Source organism: Mustela nigripes, chromosome 10 (genome assembly GCF_022355385.1).
Source record: "Mustela nigripes isolate SB6536 chromosome 10, MUSNIG.SB6536, whole genome shotgun sequence".
Classification (NCBI taxonomy): domain Eukaryota; kingdom Metazoa; phylum Chordata; class Mammalia; order Carnivora; family Mustelidae; genus Mustela; species Mustela nigripes.
The window spans coordinates 18996733-19015444 of NC_081566.1; the positions used below are offsets into that span (position 1 = coordinate 18996733).

The 18712-nt window shown below is 43.7% G+C and overlaps 1 protein-coding gene across 1 annotated transcript in view; it reads left to right on the forward strand.

The window, feature by feature from the left end:
* The window catches only part of LAMC1 (laminin subunit gamma 1), a 124563-nt gene extending 113462 nt beyond the window's left edge, over positions 1-11101 (forward strand). The window contains exons 23-28 of the mRNA XM_059412740.1: positions 516-665; positions 919-1033; positions 2053-2252; positions 3544-3702; positions 6183-6282; positions 8082-11101. Coding sequence (XP_059268723.1) covers positions 516-665; positions 919-1033; positions 2053-2252; positions 3544-3702; positions 6183-6282; positions 8082-8338 — 981 coding nt within the window. The 3' untranslated portion in view covers positions 8339-11101. The remainder of the gene's footprint in view (positions 1-515; positions 666-918; positions 1034-2052; positions 2253-3543; positions 3703-6182; positions 6283-8081) is intronic.
* Positions 11102-18712: the final 7611 nt, after the last annotated feature.

The window sequence follows — 18712 nt, forward strand, 5'->3', positions numbered from 1 at the left end:
TCTATTTTTCACATTGAATTTGAAGTTTAATAAGTTTACTTTTTATGTTGGAGGCATTGACGTGGTTTTCTTACCGTCAGGCTTCCGTTCGTTCTCTTCAGACAAGTACGTTCCGTCTGATCTCGCATGTTTGAAGTTTGAGAACAGGCAAAACTAATTGGTGATAAAAGCCAGACCAGGGGCAGCTGCATTGTTGAAAAGATAGGTGTGGAAATTAACTGGAAAGAGATACAGGGGAATTTCCTGGGGTGGAAATATCCCGTGTCTTGTTTGGGGTGTTGGTTACACAGGTCAGAATATTTGTCAAAACTCATCTCACTAAGTGCTCTGCATTCTACTGTGTGTAGAGTATATTTCAATTTAAAAAAAAAAAAAAAAGTCCATGAAATCTTGACCTGTGCTGTTCTTTTCAAGATATCTCTGAGTGTTAAGTGTTAAACACAGTTACTAAGCCTACCTTTTCATCAGGGTCATTGTTTTGTCTACAAGGTCAAAACCTTACTTGCTTTTCACAGAGTGAGGCAAATAAAATCAAGAAGGAAGCGGAGGATCTGGACCGTCTAATTGACCAGAAATTAAAAGATTATGAGGACCTCAGAGAGGACATGAGAGGGAAGGAACTTGAAGTCAAGAAGCTTCTGGAGAAAGGAAAGACTGAACAGCAGGTTGGTCTGATTAGCAGGTGGCTTCATCTCTTGAGGCCAGCTCTGGAACTGTGCCAGTGTGAGCTGTGTCTGTGACGTGACCCAGCACAGGGGCCCCCAGCCCTCAGGAATCCAGAGGCAAAACTTGTGTGGGAAGCCCTGGCTTGGCTGCCCCAATGTGGCAGCTGGCAAGGTGGGAGGTGTCTGGTCTGGTAGGAGGAAGAAGGGAGTCACCTTGGCGGGTGTGTCCTCTGATCCTGCCATGTGTTTGCAGACTGCTGACCAGCTCCTAGCCCGGGCAGATGCCGCCAAGGCTCTTGCAGAAGAAGCTGCCAAAAAGGGACGAAATACATTACAAGAAGCCAATGACATCCTCAACAACCTGAAGGGTATGAAAGACTCACATAGTAGTGTCAGTTTCTTGGTTTTCTTCACTAAGGCCATTTCCTTTTTTTTTTTTTTTTTTAATTTTTACCATGAGATTCTCAAAATATACACCGTATGAAAGGTGAGAGTATAACAGATCCCCTAAATCGATCATCCAGTTCAACAGGGAATGATTTTTACTACATTAACTCATTAATTTCATCCCCACAACATCCACCCTACTTTTTTTTATACTGAGGAATTTCAAAGAAATATCCGAGAGCTCATGTCATTTTACCCCTTTGTACCTCAGTATGAAAATAAAACCAAAAACAAGGAAATTTTCTGATATTAGAATAACTCATGTTATCAAGATATGCCTGTTTAGCTGGTTCGTGTTGGTAAACGGAGATTATTTTTAATTTTCTCTGCCAGTAGCATCTCAATCTTTGTGCCTTCTGTCCTCATCCAAAAGAAAAAAGAAATGTGCTCAATTCACTGGCAGGTCCTGGACTTGTCTCTGCTAAAATAGCCCGTAGGGTCTATAAACATGGAAGCTTTCCAAGATAGCAGTTGGCTATATGGGCTCTGGTATCAGTGGGATTGGGTGAGGATCCCTGATCCACCTCGTACTTCTGTGACTCCTTGGGGGAAAATTATCTCCCTCTTTAACCTACAGTTCTCATGTGTAAAAATGATCCAGTGCCTGCCTCACAGGCATATAAAAAAGCTCTTTACTCAGTAGCTAACACATTATTTAGTGAACACTAAATAAACTGCAGCTTTTAATACTGGTTGCCGTGCAGTAACGGCAGACTTACTGCTTTGCACGAAAATAAACTTCGTTCCCGAAACGAGTTCTTCATAGGAATCCATGAAGCTGGGCGCTTCGTCCTTCAAGGCCGTCGGTGCTGTTTTTCGTTTTCCTCTCCTGACGGTCCTTGTTCGTAAGACATAATCGCGCTGCAGCTCCCTAAAGGGTTCCCTTCCGGCTGGCCGCGAGTCGGGTTCACACGCGTTCCCTGAACTGGCTTTATTTTAGATTTCGATCAGCGAGTGAACGATAACAAGACTGCTGCGGAGGAGGCTTTAAGGAGAATCCCTGCCATCAACCAGACGATAATGGAAGCCAACGAGAAGACGAGGGAGGCCCAGCTGGCGCTGGGCAATGCAGCCGCGGACGCCACCGAGGCCAAGAGCAAGGCCCATGAGGCGGAGAGGATCGCCAGCGCCGTCCAGAAGGTGTGCACTTGGCCCTTCTCCCCAGCAGTCTGTGTCCCTGTGTTCCTCTAGTCCTCTTCTGGTTTCTTTCCAGATCCCTAAAAGCCCTTGCAGGCTTCTTCCTCAACTCCAGTAAGATTATCTTAAACTGTCTTTATTCATTTTTTACTGGGAAGTTAGAGTAGTTAAGTACGTTGACTGAAGAGGGAGAGTCATTGAAATCATTGAAAGGGCCCTTGAACGTTTCTGCTGTTGTCTCAACGGCAGGGTCCACGTGGTGAGGAGGGGGATGGCTGCGTGGGCCCGTGGCGTGCCCTGCATGAAAAAACCACACTCTCCTCAGATAAACACAGCTATTTTTTTTCCAATCTTGTGTAGAGTTCCAGGTCCATAAAACTCTCAGGCCCCTCTTTCGAGCATATTTTATATCTGAGCCCTATCTTATTAGCTGCCACTGCTAGGATTCTTTCTACTCATCTCTTTTTCTCCCTTTTTTTTTTTTTTTTAAAAAGGTTTTATTTATTTATTGGAGAGGGAGACAGAGCATGAGCGTGGAAGGGGCAGAGGGAGAGGCAGACTCCCCAATGAGCATGGATTCTAACATAAGGCTCCATCCCAGGACCCTGACATCATGACCTGATGCTTTAGCCAGCCAAGCCGCCCAAGTATCGTCCCCTTTCTACGATCATCTTAAGGAATAATTTCTTTAAGCTGGCTTTTTCTTATTTAAAGGAATAAATCTGTTTATTTTATTTAAAGGACAGATTGGAACAGATTCTCAAAATAATGTGTTTGAGAATAATAAACATTTTTTAGTTTGCTTAGAACAAGTTGGTTTTAGGATTAATTATATTTTATAAAACACTCCTACATCAGGATCACGGTCTTTTTGTACCTTGTGATGAACGACCAAGTAGAACAAGGCTACTGCATTTGAGGTGAGAATGTATCCAGGGTCTAACCTGGATGATGTGGTGGGAAGTCTAAGTGTTCTATTTGCTAGCCGTGTGACCTCAACTAAAAACAGCAGTGATAGAACAAGAAGTATTAAGGACAAATAAGAGGAAAGAAATGGAAGTGTTTTATAAAATATAAAATGCTGTTATGTTAGGCGGTAACGCTAGCTTTTCTTTCCTTCCTGTTCTTTGGAACCCAAATAAACGATACTCTAAGTCGGCACATACTGTCATTTCCTGCCCTGTTCTTTCTGGGTTATATTTTCGAACCATTGTACAGATTATAAAAGGTGTGGGAATGTAGCTTAGAAAGAGGAAAGCTTTTCTTCATTAGTTGTTCTTTATTGTGTGCCTAGAACGCTACGAGCACCAAGGCAGAAGCCGAAAGGACTTTTGCAGAAGTTACAGACCTGGATAACGAAGTAAACACTATGTTGAAACAACTACAGGAAGCAGAAAAGGAGCTAAAGAAAAAACAGGAGGACGCTGACCAGGATATGATGATGGCAGGGATGGTAAGCAGTTTGGGCCTGTTCGCTCGTGGGCAGAAAGTGGAGGGTGTTTAATGACAACAGTCTCTCCGTCTTGTTAAGAAGAGTCTCTTTCACGTTGACTTCTGATTTTCATTGTGTTTTCTGGCCAAGAATCGGGTTAGTAACTTACATAGAGCACAAAGAATTTGGATCTCTTGTGGGGTTATTGCACAATTGTCCTGTCCCAAAGCTTCTCTCCATTAAAAGCAAAACATTCTTTTTTACACATTGAAGTTTTAGGACATTGAAAAGTATGTAGTTGTGTTTTTGGATGGGTGATTCATACATGGTATAAAACCAGAAAGAAATAAAAAGGAATACAATGAAAAGTTAGTGAATTTCCTTCCTGCTCTTGTTATGCCAGCAACTTACTTTCTTGAGACAAAGACCAGTTTCTTGTGTTTCATTTTTGATGATGACAAAAACATACCAAACTTCTATCTAACTTAAATTTTTTTTTTTTACCTTTTGTGATGATGTGTATACACAACACTGTTGGTGACAAAACTGACTGAGGAATGCATGGCCCAAGAAAGGACAAGGGTGCATTTTCCAGTTGTATGCTATATGTTGCTTTCAAAGTGGAAACAGCACTTTGCAGTTCAGTCTGATTACAGTCACCGTAATGACCTTGTTTAATTGTCCACTTGCAGCCCAAGCAAGGGACCCATTTCCCACTCTTGCGGAAAAACAGGCCTTTTACTCTGGCTGATTTTCACCTTGGGACAGGAAGGAGAAATACTAACCCTGCTGATCTAGGTAGAGAAGACTCTAGGAAAGTGGTCACAGGAAGCACCCTCGGGCAAACACTTTATTTTAGTTCGCTTTTTTGGGTTTTGTTTCGGACGGTCTCGATTTTCTATAGCCAGGGATGGCTCAGAAAGAAATGCTCATATAGGAAAAAATACGCATTTCTCGTATGTGCTGAGGGTCTCTGCATTTCGTTATTTGTTTTTGTTTTTTTTTTTAAGATTTTATTTATTTATTTGACAGAGATCAAGTAGGCAGAGAGGCAGACAGGGAGAGAGGGGGGAAGCAGGCTCCCTGCTGAGCAGAGAGCCCAGTGCAGGGCTCGATCCCAGGACCCTGAGATCATGACCTGAGCCAAAGGCAGAGGCTTAACTTTCTGAGCCACCCAGGCACCCCTGCATTTCGTTTTTAATATGGTTTTTAATATGGTGGGTTTAGAGCCTGTGCAAAGGAGGAAAAGGCTATGTTCTTGATGAGCTTCGGAAAAGAGGGTATGGATTCCACTGAGAGGGTGGAAAAGCGTCCATCTTTGTTCTTTCTGGTAAATAACTTCTGACGAACACAAAGCAGCCTCATGCACCCTTCCCATGTGTCTGGACGTTAGTCCTGAAGGCACGGCACCGAGCCCATGTTGTTTGAGTCTGTCACATCACTTCTTTTGTCAGAAGAGTAAAGGCTGATGGTTGTCCTGGAAGAGGAGGCTGGAGCCCGCGGGTTGCACGCAGTAGCATCGCTCTCTGCCGCCCATGGCGAAGCCACTCAGCCTCTCCCAGGACGCACAGAAAAGCCTGTCAGGGCTCAGTGAGACTGGCTGCAACTTCCGCGGAGATCCAGTGTTCATTTGGGAAGTTTTTTTTTTCCCCTCACACATTTCCTTTTTTTAAAATCTTACATTGTATCTATCCAAAAATGCTGCAGTGTCTTGAGCCAAAAACTGGGGAAAACAATTCTGTGGTGAGGAGCTCAAAGCCGCTCACTTCTATCCTGACCTGGTTTATTTGTGAGAGCATCTGTTTTCTGATATTCAGACACTTCCTCTTCCATTGTCATTTCCTGTGACTCACATACAGGGTATTTGTTCAGGTTTTATGGAATTTTCCCAAATACATTTGCCTTTGGTTGATTTACAAAATGTAAACTGTATCCCCCGGGTTTGTGTGTGTGTGCGTGTGCACTCACAGGGGGAGGGGTGCTACAGAGGTGTCCCTTGATTACAAACTTTTGCTGAGAATAGGACATTTCCAATAATCAAGTCTCTAAGAGTGTCCTGAAGGACATGTTTTGGTTCTAAAACGTCATTTTTATGCTTGTCCTTAAAAATCCCTTGTTTCTGCTTGATGAATTTGGTCACGAATCCACTTCCATGTGTTCTTGAGTGAGAAAGTGAGAAAAGTAGATGATATTCACCTTGTTGAAATATACAGTCAGCGTAGATATGCAGACTACCTATTCGTGGCTGTTCTATGAATTAAAAATAGCAACATTTCACCACGAAGATATACCAAAAGACACTCCCCCACCCCTCAAAAAAAAAAAAAAGCCAAAACCAAACCAAGCCCCATACAATGAGAGACTGTAATTTCACGAGTCAGGAAAGAGGAAGCCTGTGAAAATTGGACTTGCTGGCTGATTGGGGGGAAAAAAATCTCAGGAACATGAGCACATGCCGTCAGAACTGTTGGCATCTATCATCTGTCCTTTTCCCGGTACAGGCTTCGCAGGCTGCTCAGGAAGCCGAGATCAATGCCAGAAAGGCCAAAAACTCCGTTACCAGCCTCCTCCACCTGATCAACGAGCTCCTGGAGCAGCTGGGTAAGTGGCCGTAGAGTCACTGCGGGCGGCCTCTGGATTCTTGGTGCTGCTGCTGGGGTTCGATACACTCAACACAAAAGCAGATGCTACAGTGTGACCATTGTGTGAACTGAGTCAGGGCTCAAGGTTGTATTAATTCAGCAAGAACTTACAAGGTCCTTCCGTGGCATGTGATCTGAGTCCTGGAATCTGACCACAGTCCAGGAACTCTGAGGTGGCTCGCTTGCGGCCGATGTTTAAGATAGATGAGCGGTGACTGTTCTTAGTTCGTCCTGCTGGCAGGGCATCTTTCCAGGGTTTGAAGTCAAGGATTTCAGCGGGAGCATGGGAGAGCACTTGATACTGGAGATGACTTCCCTGCCTGGAATGCTGCTCATTTGCTCATTAAAAGGAGAATCTGATGAGGTGATGGCTTGTCAAAAAGAGAATAAGCTTGATTTTTCAAGGAAACGCAAGGATGCTGAAATGCTCTTTTAATCCAGTGTGATGGGGAGCAGGCTTCGTCACAAGACAGATTTTGTCGCAGCCGCCATTACAAAGTGGTGGCACTGCAGCCTGACAGCCTCAGGGCAAGGCATTCTGCTTTAGCCTTGAAGGTTTGGTCAGTGTTTTTTTTTTTTGTTTTTTTTTTTTTTTAATCAGAGAGAGAGAGGGGGAGAGAGCGAGCACAGGCAGACAGAATGGCAGGCAGAGGCAGAGGGAGAAGCAGGCTCCCTGCGGAGCAAGGAGCCCGATGTGGGACTCGATCCCAGGACGCTGGGATCATGACCTGAGCCGAAGGCAGCCGCTTAACCAACTGAGCCACCCAGGCGTCCCTTGTTTGGGGTTTTTTGTTTGGTTGGTTGGTTGGTTTGGTTTGTTTTGTTTGGAGGGTGGGAGAGGGTGTATTTTTTATCTGTCTCAAATATCAAGAATAATAAATTATGTGCTGTAAGATGGGTTTTAAAATGAAAGGAGCTAGAAGATACAGCTTTTTGTGCCAGAAAGAGCTGAATTTTAAAGTTAGTTGGCTTGGGTTGGAGTCTTTATTTCGTAGGCTTGTAAACTGTGCAAACTTGGGCAAATTACTTAACATCTGAGAATCACTGGCGGAATATGGTCTTGTGAGAATTTTACCAAGTACAGTATGCATAAAGTCTTGAGCACTGTATGGCCATCTGCTTTCATTAATTATGGAAACAGTCCTTTCCAGGAGAACCCCCTTTTCTTGCTAATTTTAAAGTGAAGCTTTTGCTGGAATTGTTTCAACATTTTCATCCTTGGCCATTTTCCATAGGACGGCTCCAAATAGTGTCTAACTCCTAAAGGCAGGACAGAACTCCCCAGAACTAACTCAGACTCCCTGGAAGCTAAAGAGCCAAAGGCTTAGCATTCTAGCCTGAAGATTTTTATGTTCAGTAGATGGCATTGAAATGACATACAGTTTACATATATGAACATGAAAATGGTATTATGTTACCAGATGACCTTCAAACCCACAGGTGAGGCTTAAGACCTCAAGCACAGCAGCTGTGTATTTAGACATTTCACAAAAACTGTTTACTTAGACAAAACACCAGCCCAGTATCCATTATATGCTCTGACCTGTCCTTGCTGAGTTAGTTCTGCGTTTGTACGTGCTCTGCATTGTTCATGCCCTTACGTGCCATGAACGGTCTACAAGTCCCCTTTGCAGGCCACCATGGCATAGTGGCAACTGCTGGCTCTGTTTATACGAGAGACTAGTGCAAGTGCTAGCGGAGTGATGTAATTCGTACTGAAAGCATCTGTTTCCTCCTGTGTCCTTTCTGACTCTACAGGGCAGCTGGACACGGTAGATCTGAATAAGCTCAATGAGATCGAAGGCACCTTGAACAAAGCCAAAGATGAAATGAGAGTCAGCGATCTCGACCGGAAAGTGTCTGATCTGGAGAGCGAGGCCAGGAAGCAAGAGGCCGCCATCATGGACTATAACAGAGATATCGAGGAGATCATGAAGGACATTCGCAACCTGGAAGACATCAAGAAGACCTTACCGTCTGGCTGCTTCAACACCCCGTCCATCGAAAAGCCCTAGCGCCATCTTTCAGGGCTGGAAGGCAGCACCCCGCAACCGGGGAGCTCTCGTGAGGCCACAGAGTGCCTTAACACAAAGATTACATTTTTTTCAGACCCCCACTTCTCTGCTGCTCTCCACCACTGTCCTTTTGAACCAGGAAAATTCACAAAGCTTAAAGAGAAGCAAGTCAGACATCACGAATCGGGAACAAAGGGTTTTATCTGATAGTCTCTCTTCCACGGAAGGCGCTCCCTTACCCACACTTTCCCTTCTGAGTCGCATGAGGACGTGGCGTCTTACATTATCATACGGTGGTGTAAACACTTGGTGGGAACCATTGTCTGCCGGGGCTGAGCAAGGAGCCCTCCCCTTTCTCCCTGATACCAACAGAACCTCCTCAGTCTTAGTACTCTTGTTTCTATGAAGGAAAAGTTTGGCTACAAGTAGTAGCATTGTGATGGCCAGTATATCCAATCTATCGAGAAAGAAAGTGCACCTACATCTACTTACCCCTCCTCCTTTTACGCAAAAGGAAATAAACATCCTGTGCCAAAGGTATTGGTCACTTAGAATGTCAGGAGCCATCGTCAGTTGTTTTAGCTGTTTTGAGAATAGGACACTGAGCCATCCATGGGTAAGGATGCAATTGTTCCTGACAGTCTCCGGGAGAACGAGGCTGCGGAAGTAGGCGGAACATTTTCTCATATGTTCATAGTTGACTAGGAAGATAACACTTTTTTCAGATCTTTGGGCAGCTGATAAATCTGGATGGGCAGCTCGCACTCACCAATAGACATCTTCTGATATTCCTAGAAATGGAATTTATACAGAAGAAATAGGGATATGATAACCACTAAGTTTTGTTTTTGTTTTTGTTTTCCCCAAATCAAACTAATTCCTAGAGCTTTTTTTTAGTGTGTTAGTCTTGGAACTAGTGCTGGTATCCGGTAGAGAGCAGTTGGTCCCTAAGATCTTGACAAACCAACAAGAAACAAGCCGCCTTATCCTGGTCTTTCCTAGCAAAGGGATAAAACTGAGATGTAGCTTGTACGGTCAGGATCCCGTATATCCATTTTTCTTCCATTGGGGAGAGATGACACTTTTGACCCTTATGCTCAATTATCTTCTGATGTTCCCATCTTCTAGGATCCCGCTACACACCTAGTCTGCCGACTCCTGGTGGCAACCCCTTGCACTCCGTCTTCCACACAGCTGCCAGCACCATCTAGTTCCTGCACTTTGTGACCCAGACTCACTCGACACCTTCCCTCTTGGTGCAGAGGGAGGCCCCGTAGGTGGAGTTGCCTAGCTAGCTTCTCGGCTTCGGATCCTCAGGTCTGTGGTTCTCTCTCAAGACCACGGTGTGAAGATTCCCCTGCCACACAACCCCTTCCTCCTCCCAACCCACCTTCGAGAAACATATATAGCCTTTAACACTATGCAACTTTGTACTTTGCGTAGCGGGGGGAAAGAAACTATTATCTGACACACTGGTGCTATTAATTATTTCAAATTTATATTTTTGTGTGAATTTTTTTTTTTGTTTATCATGATTATAGAGTAAGGAATTTATGTAAATATACTTGGTCCTATTTCTAGAATGGCACTGTCTGTTCACTTTTTCACCCTGTTCTTCCCCGACACTGGCACAGCGTGTCTGTAGACCTCCTTCCCTTCCGTCTGCGGGTCTTCCCTCGGCGTCTGTCTCCCGCACTCGGCCCTTCACCTCGCGTCCGGGACGTGTTCATTTTCTAGCGCGAGTGCCGACCCGCTTTCCCTCCACACACGGCCGCTCCGCGGGGTGCCTCCTACCCTCCTCCAGTGCCGGCCCGGGACCCGAAACTGCGGCCCGATGTTCCCCAGGCCCGCTCCTGCGCAGGTGGTGGCGAGATCTGAGCACATTTTGCTGAATGGCATCTTCAGCATCAATGTGGGTCTAACCGGGAATGAGCTGCAGAGGCCCTTTCCCACGGTGGGAGCTGGACGGGCCCGTTGGAGGGGGGGAGTGTGTGACCGCTGAGCGCTCAGAGGGCCTCAGGGATGGTGGACAGACAGGTGGAGTGGCAGCGGCCGAGCAGCCGGGTTCACCCCTTGCCGCCTCCTGGCGTACCAGAGTCGGCTCCAAAGGCTTTGACTTGGCACACCCTGGCTTTCTCTCGGCTGCTTCTCTCAGGCCTCTTCTGTTGCCAAGTTTTCACATCAGCATCTCCTAGCTGGTTCCTCATGTTAAGTGGCCACCTCCTAGCAGAGACATTCTGTTCAAGGTTGCGGGACAAGGACCGTAGATCAACTGCCAGGACAGTTTCCCTCTAGCCCGGGGGTCAGCCTCACACCAGTCAGTCTTAGGCTGCAGTGAAATCTGGAGTGTTTTGTTTTGTTGCTTTTCTCCTTCTCCATCTGTGTAGTATATTTTTAAACAGAATTTTATTTTTAAAATAAAATCTCTTTATAAGACAATACCTGCATTACACTCCTGCAATATACATTATTTTATTGTATAGTTCTAGTTACCTGTATTTTATGTAACGAAACCGACAGGGCGGCTGCTGCAGAATGCTGTGTGTCGTGGCGGGGGCGGGACGTCCAGCTGTGCCCTGGGATTCTTCCTTGTAACCCCAACGGTGGCCCTTTGGTATGTGCCTTCACTCTAGCTGTTTGCCTTAATCTCTACAGTCTTGCTCTCCAGGGTGGTGAATAAAATGCAACACTTGGCATTTTTTTATGTTAAAAAAAAAAACAGTATTTTATTTATAATAAAATCTGAATATTTGTAACCCTTTATATTTGGTGTGGCCTGAGTGTGGTACTGAGGACAGAGGATGTTTTGAAAGGTATGAAGAGAAAGCTGCTCATAATACCTTCTTTGGATGACTTACTTTCTTGAGAACAGTCCAGTATGTGTGCAGGTTACATGCTCTACATGTGTGTTTATATTTGTATGTACATATATGTGTGTATGTATTATATATACAAATAACACACACACACACATATATATATATATTTTTTTCTTTTCCCTTCTCAGATGGGGCTACTTTGGTCTGGTCCAGAGGCAGGTAGACTTTTTTCTGTAAAAAGCTAGACTGTACATACTGTAGGCTTCGCAGGCCCTACGGTCTCTGTTACACCGACTTCACTTCTGCGGCATGACAACAGCCCAGACTATGGGTAAACCAACGAGTGTGGCTGCGGTCCAACACGGCTGTTTACAAAGACAGGCGCAGGCCCGAGGGCTGCCATGTACCCGACCCCTTGGGGTGTGATAAATGCCTGCTTAATGACACCAGAAGACTATTTTAAAATCACCTGGGCTGCTTCAAGTAGCAGCTGTATGTAAAAAGTTGTCTTTCTACCTTTAACTATGCCCATAACTTCAGCTAAAGGGGGTCTCTTCAGGTGATGAAAACCACTCTCAGTGTAAGGGAATAGAAGTAAGTGACGTGCTGAGCCGGCGGGCCCATTAGCTCATCGTGCCTCTCCCCACCCAGAGGGTTAGGGTTAGGGTTAGGCTGGAGTGACCTGAGGCCAGATGAAGCGTTGCGGGTACAGAAACAGCTTCGGTTTCCTCCTCAGTGCTCGGTTCATGGCCATGAGTCCCTGCGGATGACCTGCCACCTTCCTGGTCTTCTAAATCCTTGTGACTATGATGACACCTGGGAAAAACCTGAACTCCTCTCGATTGGACTTGCTCGGAGAGAGCTTTAGAGGGCACCAGTTCCTAGCTTTCACACATACCCTGTTCTTAAGCCGTCTATAGGACCTGACTGCCAGGCAAAGACATCTCTCTAGTTAAAGTAGTGAGTGGGATTTTAAAAATTTGCTCCTTTTCCTTTTGTTAGTTTAGGGTTAGCAGTTTCTCCAAAGTTGGTATCGGCATAATCTGGTTCAAAATATCCCCAAAGATTTACTGCTTAAAGTAAGCCCCCGATAAATCTAAATTCACCAGCCCCACATCACCAAGCTCAAAATGGAATGGCTGCAGAGGATTTCTGCACCCGGGAGAACCACCAAGTAGAAAGGCAGATGGTACCTGCTTTGTAGGGTGAGGAAGGACCCATTCCAGGGAACATTTCACATCTCCCCAGGGGACCAGAAACAAGACAGTTGTACATAGCAGGTAATTTTGACTGTTCACACTAAGCAGGGTTAAATGAAGGAGATACTAATCATTGGACTGAAAAATAAGAAACTTCCTAGTCAATAATCTATCAGAGGCTCCAGAAGCATGGAAACCTGGTTTCAGAAGTTATCAGCTCGAGTGCCTTCTACGCAAATGATATTATAAACAAATTAATTATATGCGGGGTACCTGGGTGGCTCAGTCGGACACTTTCGGCTCAGGTCATGGTCTCAGGGTCCTTAGCCCCACTTCAGGCTCCCTGCTCAGTGGGGGGTCTGCTCCCTCTGCCCCCACCTACTCATACTGTCTCTCTCTCAGCTAGGTGAATAAAATCTTTTTTTTAAAAATTATGATATGCTCAAGAAAAGGAAATATTTAACAGAAGTCAAATATAAAAAGTTCCTGGTTGGGAATTCGAAGAAGAGAAACCTCAACGTTTCCAATGTTGTTGTAACGTGTCTTTTCTTTAACTCTTCTGCCTGCCAATGGTTTTCTTTCTCCTTTCTGTTACAGGTGAGCCTGGGGTCAAGGTGTCCCTTGCTCTGTTGACATTGGTCAGTCCTTCCTTGTGTCCACCCCCAACCCCAAGCCTTGTACTGGCTTCCGGCATTGCCACATGTTTATTGATCAGGTGTCTCTCACCGACCTTTCCCCCCAGCCTCCCTACTACTCCCCAAGATCCAGGTCTGTGTATTTCTGTCCACATACAGGAAGTGGGCCCTGGGTTTTCTAAATGGTCTAAAGGTAAAATCAACCTTTAGATTGATTTAGATGATTGCCTATTCTCCCATTTCCGCTACTTTTCCCCTGCGTGAGCAGAAATTGGGTTTATGGATGCTTGTCAATGCATTTATATATTTATATATAAATATAATATATATATATAGAAATATATATATATATATATATATATATATATATATATATATATATATATTTAGAGAAAAGATATCTACTGCAACTTCTTTCTGAATATTCTGCACTTGCCTTCCAGGATGTAGAATCCGATTTTCCCACTCTCTCCGTTGATCCCCAGCCCTTCTTTGTATGGGTGTTTACTTCCTCATGAGCATGGTTCCTAAGTTGAGGTTAGTACCAAGTAAGCTCGAGTCCAGCCATGAGCAGAAATGTCTGGGGGAAGATGGGCTGTCCTGGTGTGGATTACACGTTTCTGGGTTGCTGAGCCAGCGTCCAGATAAAGTCTCGGGAGAAACAACTGTGATTTCAGTGATTACATGTCTACCAGGTCAGAGAAGCTTGTGTTGCAACTTGCTCGTTCCTCTTGGCTCAGACAGTCTGCTGTCTGTGCTGTCTCGCTCGGAGTGATACGGAGGCTCAGACCTGGCCAGAGAGATGGGTTTTGCCACACAGATTTCAGACAGGTTGCCCTCCTTACGTTTCTGAAGGACTGGGGAAGGACTCACACTACTAAGATATATTGTACCGCACACTATGTTTTGAAAGGTGCCTTCATGATTATTTCCTCTCATTTGCCCTTGATTTGATGAGGGTCTTCATTTGGCCAATGAGGAAATGCAACCATGGTTTGCTGCCCCATCACCCTAACCACCGTTTTAGCCTGTTGTTCTATTCTCTCATAACTTTGATCCATTTTCCTTTTAAGAACCTCTCTTAGTACATGTACTTTATAATAAGGTTCTTCAGATCCCTTCTTTGGAGAGATCAAGGCAGAATTTAATTATATTAGTAACTTGCCCCATATTAAGGAACCAGTCAGTGGCAGAATTATTACTTGCAATGCAATTGACTTTCAGCATCTGGGTCTATATGCCCCACACAGCTCACACCCCTCTCTGGTTGCTTGTGGCTTTCCCCTCTCTTTCTCTTCTCTTACTTAGCCTCAGGGATAAGGAGCATAGAGCTGGCTCCCCTAGCTTCCTCTAATGTTAACATCTGATAGAACCATGGTATATTTATCAAAACTAAGAAACTGCTCTTGGTAGAAGACTTAACTATGGTCTTTTGCCTGCTTTTAAAGAAGCTTCTTTTTCCAGACTCCATTTTTAAAGTAATACTGAATTTTAAAGCAAAATGAAAAATATTCAGCGTTAATATCCAAGGTGTGGGACAACAGGAGTGTGGATAGTTGATTTTACTTTCGTAATATGATCCAAGACTGCCCAGTGAGTAACATGTTCATAATTAACTACAAGGAATGTCATTAAACAACTTGCTAAAATGTCCTGAAATTTTCAAGAGATTTTTTTAAAGCTCCATCAGAATTAACGTCATTCATAACAATATGCCATAAATTGAAGTATTTATTAGAAATAGAAAATTTATTTATAAAGATTACATTTAAAAATTTTTATTGCCTCATTTCAGACCTACAGAAACATTGTAAGGGTAGCATAAAAAGTTCTTCAACACTCTTTCCTCAGGTTCCTCAAATGTTCATATTTTATTACATTTGCTTTTTCTCTGCTCTCACTCTTCCTCTATGTGGAAAGAACTGTTTTAAGTTGCAGATATGATGCCCTTTTACCCATAAACACTTTTCAATGTATGTTTCCTAAAGACAGGGAACTTTCTTATGTAACTGCAGCACGATTGTCAAAATCAGGATATTACCGGGGCGCCCGGGTGGCTCAGTGGATTAAGCCACTGCCTTAGGCTCAGGTCATGATCTCAGGGTCCTGGGATTGAGCCCTACATCGGGCTCTCTGCTCAGCAGGGAGCCTGCTTCCCCCCTCTCTCTCTGCCTGACTCTCTGCTACTTGTGATCTCGCTCTCTGTCAAATAAATAAATAAAATCTCTAAAAAAAAAAAATCAGGATATTACCATCGATACAATATGATTATCTTATCCACAGCCATTATTCAGACTGCATCATTGTGGTAGGCAGAATAATGGCCCCTGAAAGAAGTCCACATCCTAATCCCCAGAACCGGTGAATGTGTGAGGTTGCATGGCAGAAGGGAATTAAGGTTTCTGATGTAATTAAGGTAGTGAATCAGACAATCTTAAAACAGATTCTCCTGGGTTATCTGGGTAAGCCAATAGAATCATAAGGATTCTTATAATTAGAGGAGGGAGGCAGAAAAGAAGGTCGAGTGATGCAATGAGATGGGGACTAGCCTACCTTTTGGGGCTTAAAGATGGAGGAGGAGGCAGGAGCCAGGGATGTGGGCAACCTTGAAAAGGTCCAAGAGGCAAAGGAAGAGATTCTCCCCTTGGGCTTCCAGACAGGGAACACTACCCTGCTGACGCTCCGAGCTTGAACCCAGGAAGATCCCCATCAGACTTTTAACCTACCGAAATAGAAGACAACAAAACTGCATCATTTTAAGCCACTGAATTTGGGGTAATTTGTTGTGCAGCCATAGAAAACGAATACACCATTTGTTCCAGTGACATCTTTTTAAAAAAGAAAAAAATCTCGGGCTCTCTGCTCAACAGGGAGCCTGCTTCCCTCTCTCTCTCTCTCTGCCTGCCTCTCCGTCTACTTGTGATCTCTCTGTCAGATAAATAAATAAAATCTAAAAAAAAAAAAAAAATCTGAAACTCTGTGTTCAGTTGTCATGTCTCTTTTATTTCCTTTACTCTGGAGCATTTCCTGATTCTTCCTTTGTATTTTCTGATGTTGACTTTAAAACAAAAAAAAAGTTCTTTTGTAGCATGTTCTTCAGTCTGGTTCCTTTGATGTTTTTGATGGGATTCAGGTTGTGCACTTTGACAGCGAGATCAGGGAAGGGATGCTGAATTCTCTTCAGTACATCCTACTGGGAGGCGCAGAAGTCATTGCTGGCAATGGTCACTCGGCCGGCTGATCAGCGCGGTGCGTCCCAGATTTCTCCACTGCAAAGTTACTCGGTAACACTTTGTGATTAATAAGTATCTTATGAGGACATACTTTGAGGCTCTATAAATATCTTGTTGCTCTTTACACTCTTCCCCACTAGTTTTAGCATCTGCTGGTGAGGCTGCCAGAGGGAGATTTTCTAATTCCATCATTCTTTCTATATTTATCAGTTGGCATTATACTGAGAGGTAGTTTCTCCTCCCCCACTTTTTATGTCAGATCTTCATATTAGATTTATAGATTCCTCTTTTATTTAATGAGTTACAATAGGCTGTTCTCAATATATATTTTGATCCTTAAATGTCCCTTATTTGGCTGGTTGGAACAGCTCAAAGCTGACCCCTGTGACCTTTTGATAATTTTCCTCGTTCTTTGAGCATTATCTTACTTTTGGCACATCAAGACATTTCAGGCTCATTTTGTCTTTCCTCTTCCATAATCCTGGAACCAGCCACCTCTCCAAGGAGCAAAATTAGGTTTCATTAATTCCCCAAATGCCAAGATCCAACAATGAAAATGGGTCATGCAAATTGATGAAAAACTCTCAAAAATGATGCTGAATTTTGAGCAAATTGTTTATTAGGCTACTTGGCTGTGGGGAACATGGCCTATTCTCTCCCATGGACGATTGCCTATTTTATGCATTATTGACAAATATTTTTGGAGCGCTCATTGTTCCTGCAGCCTACCTGGTACCGATACGCATGGGTTTTATGCTGTGACAAAGGCAATCTTCCCTACTTTGAGAAATCTGTTTAAGTAAGGGAAGCAGCAAAAAACAAAACATAAAAAAATAGTAAAAAAGGAAAAAAAAAAAGAGGAAGGCATATCTCTTTAAATAGGAGTATGTGAGCGTGTTGCCTAGGAACATTACCTATTAATGTTAGTACACTGATTTATTCATTAAAGTAAATGAATGCTCAGGACTGTTCTTTTTGCTAAGCCTGTAAAGGACAAATTATATTTGTATGATCTAGATTTGTATATTTGGCTGTGTTGAAGAGAATCTGATGTGGGAGATGGGCTCGGGGACATTGATCCAGATATGAAAATGCAGACAGCAAATTCAGTGATAGGCAGTTGCGTGGTTGTGTTTTCCTCCCGTCCATTGCTCTCTGTATATTGAAGATGTTCTGGAACCCCAGCACTGTAGTCTCTGATCACATGGAGAACTCTTGCATTCCACAGGCTCTGTTTTGTGTGTTCCGGGTTTTTTGATTGATTATTGCTGGCTATCATCTCATAAGACCAATGACACAGCAAATTATTTCATTATTTCAAACTCTCACCATTTATTGAGGCGCTACAGAAGTGCCCAGTTATTAATCAGAGCCCAAACTAGAAAGATCTTGACATGTTGAAATCAAAAAGAGCAGTTACAAACTATTGATAGTCAATTGGTATCTTTTTTTTTTCAGGTTTAAGTAATCCAACATGGAATTTATTGTATACATCATCTGCCACAAAATATTCTTCCTTGGTTTGGTATTTCTTTTTTTCAAAAATTTTTAAAATTAACATATAGTGTATTATTAGCCCCAGGGGTACAGGTCTGTGAATAGTTTACACACTTCACAGCACTCACCATAGCACAAACCCTCCCCAGTGTCCATAACCCCACCACCCTCTCAGTCTATCGGTATCTTTACTAGATTCTAAGGCATGGCTGGCAAAAACTATTGTGGACTCTTCTGTGCTTTTGTGCTGAGTTTCGTGAGGGTTGACTATGTAATAAAATGAAGCTTGTATTCCCATAGGATTGTGGACTCAGGAGTTCTCCTAGAACAGCTGTACTCAAAGTGAGGTCCTAGAGCCAGCAACATCTGCCTCGCCTGTTCACTTCTTAGAAATGCACATTCTTGACACCACCTCAGACCTACTGAATCAGAAATTCACGGGCGGAGGGGAGAGAGGGTAATCTGTGTCTTAACAAGCCCCCTCCGGGGATTCTGATGCTGGCTAGAGAATTAGAGAGTGCTGTGAATTGGTTCTCGGCAGTTATGTCTTATGTGTCTGTGTGTTGGACTCCACCAGGCATCATTTTTACTTTCAGCTACCTTTGCTGCGTAGCTCTTTGAGCTGGGAAGAATGTTCAGAATAAACGCTAATTACAGTGTTAGAGACGATCAGTATTAACTCTTTGCTGTGCTTAAAACTTACACTAAGAAACTCTAAGTATTATGTAAACATCAGATTGTTTAATTAATCAAGACTTTCCTCTTATGGAATACAAAAGCCTTTTTAAAAAGTAGGTGAAGGGGGCGCCTCGGTGGTTCAGTTGGTTGAGCATCTGCCTTTGGCTCAGGTCATGATCTCGGGATCCTGGGATCGAGGCTCACATCAGGCTCCCTGCTCAGCACGGAGTCTACTTCTCCCTCTTCGTCTGTCCCTCCTCCAGCTCATGATCTCTCTTTTTCTGCGTCTCTCTCTCCTCCTCTTTAATAAATA